The sequence below is a fragment of the Caloenas nicobarica genome, chromosome 16 (assembly GCF_036013445.1).
Source record: "Caloenas nicobarica isolate bCalNic1 chromosome 16, bCalNic1.hap1, whole genome shotgun sequence".
Classification (NCBI taxonomy): Eukaryota; Metazoa; Chordata; class Aves; order Columbiformes; family Columbidae; genus Caloenas; species Caloenas nicobarica.
In genome coordinates this window covers 13,296,553-13,302,613 of record NC_088260.1, presented here as the reverse complement: position 1 = coordinate 13,302,613, position 6,061 = coordinate 13,296,553, and the positions used below count along the sequence as shown (strand labels likewise).

Genomic DNA, 6,061 nt, shown 5'->3' with positions numbered 1-6,061 from the left:
TCCAACAAGCAGTGAGGGCTCTTCTGTACAACCGTTCTTGTGTCAGACAGGAGGGAACGTGCCCCTCCAGGAACCAGGGCTGACCTCTGTGCTCATCACCGTCACTGCTACCGCAGGGCGAAACCAGAGCCATTGAGGGCCCTTCCTCTGCGAGGACGCGGGAGTTCTGCTCACACCGCTGATCAGTCGCATGTTAGATCAATACTGCACTCCGGAAGGAGACAGGAGCCTCTGCTCCTTAGAATCACAGAATCATTTTGGTTGGAAAAGCCCCTCAAGATCATCGAGTCCAACCGTTCCCCCAGCCCTGGCACTGCCCCATGTCCCTGAGAACCTCATCTCCGTCTGTCCAACCCCTCCAGGGATGGTGACTCCAGCACTGCCCTGGGCAGCCTGTTCCAATGCCCCACAGCCCTTTGGGGAAGAAATTGTTCCTCACATCCAACCTCAACCTCCCCTGGCGCAACTTGAGGCCGTTTCCTCTGGTCCTGGCGCTTGTTCCTGGGGAGCAGAGCCCGACCCCCCCTGGCTCCAAGCTCCTTTCAGGCAGGTCAGAGATCAGAAGGTCTCCCCTCAGCTCCTGTTCTCCAGCTGAACCCCCAGCTCCCTCAGCCGCTCCCATCACCCTTGTGCTCCAGCCCCTCATCAGCTTCATCCTCTCTCTAGTACCTCAATATCCTTCAGTCTTCTAAAAGCGGTCGCTGGTAAGTCCCAGCACAAAGACATTTTCTTCCGTTTCTTTCAAGCACACTGCTGGGATGTTTAAGCATGGGACAGATGACAGAAGCTAAACCCAGTTCTGGCTGACGCAATCCTCCCGTTGCCCAGCAGCCCCGGCTTCTGCGTGAAGCGACCGGCGCCACCAAGGGTTACGCAAAGCCAGGGCCGGGCTGGCGTCTCACGCTCAGAAACGACACAGCGCTGCGGGGCGAGCAGCTCACCCGCCATCCTGTCCGGTGTCAGCTGGCGCATGCACCTCGCAGGAGGCAGGGATAAAATTTAAATCTGGGAAATAATTACCTTATTTTCCTGCAGCTCCTCCCCCAAACCTGCTGCTGCTCCAGCTCGCCTGGCATGCCCTGCCCTCCAACCTCATCCCTTCTCATCAGGAGCTCAGAACAGCACTGCAGGGAACTGAATTTTGCAAGTTTACCTCCATGCTCGATGCCCTTTTCTTTAACTCTTTGGCATCGGGATTGGGTGCCATTATTTTGTGCTAGAAAAGATTTGCTGCTGCCAAGAGACCGACGGCAAATTCTGCCGACACCCAGCAGCTTTCATTAATCCTTCGACTGTCAAGAGACGAGATTTCCAGATGCCGGTCGCTGATGGAGAAGGCGTCGGCAGTGAAATCCCATTTCTCACTTCAATGGGCTCATTTTCTCCGCTCCGCACAGCGGCTCCTGGTCTCGAAGCGCTAAGTCGAGCACCAGGAAGCTGACAGTGCCTGTCTGCAGCGGGTTCGGAGTCTTCTTAAGGACCCTGTTAGAAATTACTCGCAGAAAAAGCAGCCCTGGGAGGTGTGACGCAGAAAGACCCTGTGGAAAAGCTCTGCTGCTCAAAGGAGATCACCCAGCAGAAGCGCTGCTGATGGACGAGGTCAAAAAAGAACCCGAGGGATTAGAACAAGGATCTGTTTGTTGCAGCTCGCCAGCTTCCTGACATATGCTGGGGTTTTGTTGTTGTTTTATCCTTCTGCGATAGATAATAGCGTTCTGTGCCTGTTCTCCCTTGAGTTAAGAAAGCTCTGAACAACTCACTAACGGGGTGGTCTCCTGCTTCGCTCAATAGATTAAAAAGAGATGTCAAAAAACATGCTGGAAAAGCGGTCTTGCCCCCCTGAGGGTGACTTAAAATCACGCTACTGACACCTCTTCTTCCCCAGTCACAGCCATTCACCCATTTGTTGTGATACTAACACTCTACACCAGCTTTGCACAACCTGTTACTGCCACAGTATTTCCAGTTCTTCTAAAATAAGTGGCAGGGTTTTCGTCAACGCACTGCACAGCAATATTAGAATTGTTTGATAACATGCGGGTCTCTCTCAAAAAAAAAGTAAAAAAGGGAAAGAATCAAAAATAAAAGCAGAACGGCCAAACTTGAAGGACAGTCTCTCCTTGGTTAGAAGTGAAGCATTCACTGTTACTCAAACACACGAATTACTGACGGTGAGCGTTAGTGTGATCCACACCCCGGCTTAAGCTACCCAAGCCAAGTCCTCAACATGGAGAGCGGTCTGTTCATCCGGATCTAAACATCTGACACATCGTGCTCGCCACCCCCAACTTATCGCTAGTGATTTCCAGGCAAGTGAGAAACAAAGAGGGGGAAGAGAGCGAGTTAGTGTGGAGAAGTTACCGGGACAGATGGACAGACAGCAGAGGGGCTGTTGGAAATGCTCACCAGATCTGCTCAACACCTTCAGCGGCCCTGCAAGGAGGGGAGAAAGAGCTCAGCGGGGAACGAGCAAAAGAAGCAAATAGTGGCAATGAAGGAAGCCGGTATTTTTATTTTTACGCTGCTCAAGGCCTTAGGGTGTGTGGGTTTCACCTCATTTTCACTCTCAGGTGAGACGTTGAGCAGGCTGCCCCTCATCGCTGGGGTTTTGAAAATGTGTTTTATGGAAATACTCGGTTTTCGTGTTGGTTCCACCACCAGATGTTCCGTGGACAGCCTGCTCAACCCACGTGAGACCTTGGAAAGATGAAGAAACAAGGGATAATAAAGGGAAATTTGCTATCAGGCTTGGAAGGCTGAGTCAGTGTGACCTCCGGGCAGTGTCAGGGTGTCCTGTGCACCCCGCGCAGCTCTGCAGAGCACAGCGGTGCAGGTGTCAAACGCTGGTCAGTGTGACCACGCTGATACCGCAGAGGAGAAGGACAAAGGAAAACAGCATTTTAACTCAGAAAACCCTTCAGATGTGCACAACTGTATGCTTAGTAATTATATTTTTCATCTGAAGGCTTTGCACAAACACAGTGGACATGAAACAAAATCAAAGACATTCACGTTCTGCTCATTCTTCCTGGGTTTGTTTATCTTTACAAGAAGACTAAGTGGAGCAAAATAGAAAATGGACACAAACCAACAAAGATGTTTATAATTGTCTGCAACTTCTATAAGCAATAAATCATCAACATGTGATAACTGCCATTTATTTAAATGATGATTCTTCTAATGGTTTTCTCATGTCCGGAAACAAGGAATAGGAAGTTATTTGAAACAGAACTTAGAAATCTGATATTCTCTGTCTGTACCAAGACTGTGATGGAATCAAAAGGCCTCAGTGAGTGCCTGCTGCCTGCGTTGTCTGGTGTAGCCTGGGCTGGCAAGATGTCTGGCAACAAATAATCCAGAAAACTTTAATTTCACATATATGTCCTTGTCAGAATCTCTCGTTAGAGAGCAATTTAGTGAAAAGTGAAGAACGGTTAGAGAAGGAAAGGAGCAGGTTTACAACCAGAAACGGGAAGAAGGTGCTATTCATATATTTGCAGTATTGAAATACTGAATGCTAAGATGACAAACTAGTATTTTTTATTATTTACACCCTCTTAAAAAGCTGAACAGCCAGCTGCCTCCAAATGCAGTTTGAGGGAAAAAGGTAGGATCTGTCTGGGCTTGGGTGGAGCAGATACGAAATCTGGCTTTTCAAACAGACCCTGCACGAACTGGAACTGAACAGGAGAAACTTGTGTCCTTCCAAAGCAGCTCTGTGCATTCAGCAGCATCCACAGCCCTACTGGGAAACGCTGGGTCTGAAACCCACCCTCGAGGAAGGAACTGTGTGTCAAAAGGAAACCCTTTTTTGGTTGCAAAGGGAAGGAGCAGCCCTGGTTACCTGCAGTGGTGCTTCCTGCTGGCCAGCCAGAAGGCGCTGTCGCAGCCGTAGCAGTGCGCGGCCAGGTGGTCGGGGAGCCATCGTGTCACCTGCGGGAAACAAACCCCCAAATTGAGCAATTTAGCCATTCAGTGGAAACAAACCCATCTTGTTTGCGCTCACAAACTCAAAGCAAAGCAGCATGAGCGAAGCGCTCGCTCTAAGAGCACAAATACAGCGTTCGCAACAATTGAAGACAGACAGAAACCTTCCCTTTGAGAGGAGATGCAACAAACTCCCCTCAGACAGAAATTAAGTCATAAAATTCAATTCTGTGTTTATTTTCCGTGCTTTAAAAGTATCCAGGGCAGGAATATTCACCAAGCAGGTGTCCACCTAAAGCTCCTGCAGCTCCCCAGCCCTTCACCAGCTTCTCCGAGTGGCGCAGCGAGCAGAGGGCTCATAGGCACAGGTACCGGTTTTAAAGCATGACAGATGAGCAAAATGCAAGGAAGAGAATTCCCAAGAAGTGGCAGATGCCTAAAGGCTGGGGGACGATTTGAATAAGGAAATTCCCATCCTCCCAGGAGAATGAGTGCGACAGGGATTTAGTCTGTACCTCTGTGTCCTGTTTGTCCACCTGCTCCCAGCTGGCTTCAGAGAAAATCTCTGTGCTGCAGCGAGACAAGCAGTTCTGATCCAGATTGCTTTCCGAGTCGGGTATAGATGTCTGTTGGCAAACAAACACAGCTGAACAGAGCCTTCCCGTGGCCCTACCTCCACCCGAACCAAAACCGGACGGTCGTGAGGAGAAAAGGGTCCCTCCTGCTGAGAAAGAGCAGGTTGTGCCTGCGCTGGGAGGGCAAAAAAACCCAGTCACCCACCCATGTGGCAGCAAAGGCAAAAACACCTTCATGAACGAGACTATAAACGCCACACGAAGCGGTTTGTGCAGTGGCCAATTAAAAAAAAAAAAACACCACCCCAACAGGTCAGTTTTTGACCCTGCGATGACAGGATGATGTGAGGCAGAATGGATTGAAAAACCTGGGGTTCATTGTGTTGGCAACACTCTGGGTGACTGACCAAAAAAGCTGTGCTCGGTGGCTCATGGTCGCATTTCCACGGTTGTTTCACTTCCACAACTAACACCGGCAATACGTATATGTTTTGTCGGCAAAAATGCCAGAAAATACAAGCCAAATCACACATGGAAGCCTCAGAATTTGAGCCATATATATTCCATATATAGTTTTTTGGGAATAATGCTTCCTTAGTACAGTCTAGCCAGGCAAGCGTTGTATTTTAACTGACTTAAAACTCAAGCCAGTCCTTAGAATACATGAAAAATAACAAGAAATCCTGGGTTAATGGCCTTTTGTGCCTGAGGAACCGGCATCTCTGGAGCTCCAGAAGAAAACCTGCTACTCCTGAGCCACGGCACAAATAGAAGGCAGTGACTAGAGTCCTTAAACCGGTGAATTTTGTTGAGAACAGAGCGATACGCAGTTTGTGAAGGCCTTTAAAACCCAGAAGTATAATAATTAAGCCAAAGCACCTTTTTTTTTTTTTCCCAAGGAATCCCAGCTTTCTCCGAGCAGCAAACGACTCTGAGCAGACACGGGCGCCCACAGGGAGCACTCAGTGCTGTTATCGCCCATTTAAATAGCCAAGAAACTCTGAGTATTTTTTGCAACAAATGTACCTGGGACTATCCAGCACCTCTGCCACTTCTAAACAATATGAAATTAAATAAACTAAAGTTGGAGACCCCTTCTAATTATTTTTTTTCAATTTTGCAGGCATACAAACCACACTATAATGTGAATGTAGGAAAATGTGCTAAGTGTTCTGCCACCTTCAGGAGCTCTGCCCAGAGCTCAACCCCGCAGGATGATCCAAACTCTCTTTTAAGGGTTCAGCATCTCCTCCCCTTCCCCTTCACATCCTTTTCCTCCTCCCCTGCCTGCCTGTTGCCCCAAGTACCTCTCCCCTCTTAATTTCTTTTATTTAACTGAAACTGAGACTTTGAAAAAACCAAGTTTTGCAGAAACCCACAGAGCCACTCTGCACTCAAAGCTTTTACAGAGAACTCCCGTTTGTTCTCTGCATCAGTGTCACATTCAAGCAATAAAGCCAGTGACTGTATCTCTTTTGGCTTTTTCTTATTATTTATTAGTCAGTAGAGGAGAAGAAATTAGGCAAAAAAACAGGTAGGGGAGAAGCAACTCAAAAATC

At 48.4% G+C, this 6,061-nt stretch overlaps 1 protein-coding gene across 5 annotated transcripts in view; it reads right to left on the bottom strand.

Moving 5' to 3' along the window:
- The window catches only part of MTMR3 (myotubularin related protein 3), a 78,202-nt gene that overhangs the window by 2,579 nt on the left and 69,562 nt on the right, over nt 1-6,061 (bottom strand). For 2 of the 5 annotated variants that reach the window (XM_065646127.1, XM_065646126.1), the window contains 3 exons: nt 4,443-4,553; nt 3,845-3,933; nt 2,407-2,433 (listed from right to left, as the gene is read on the bottom strand). In XM_065646127.1, the coding sequence (XP_065502199.1) occupies nt 2,407-2,433; nt 3,845-3,933; nt 4,443-4,553 (227 nt within the window). The remainder of the gene's footprint in view (nt 1-2,406; nt 2,434-3,844; nt 3,934-4,442; nt 4,554-6,061) is intronic. The other 3 variants (XM_065646128.1, XM_065646129.1, XM_065646130.1) reach the window with 3 other exon arrangements.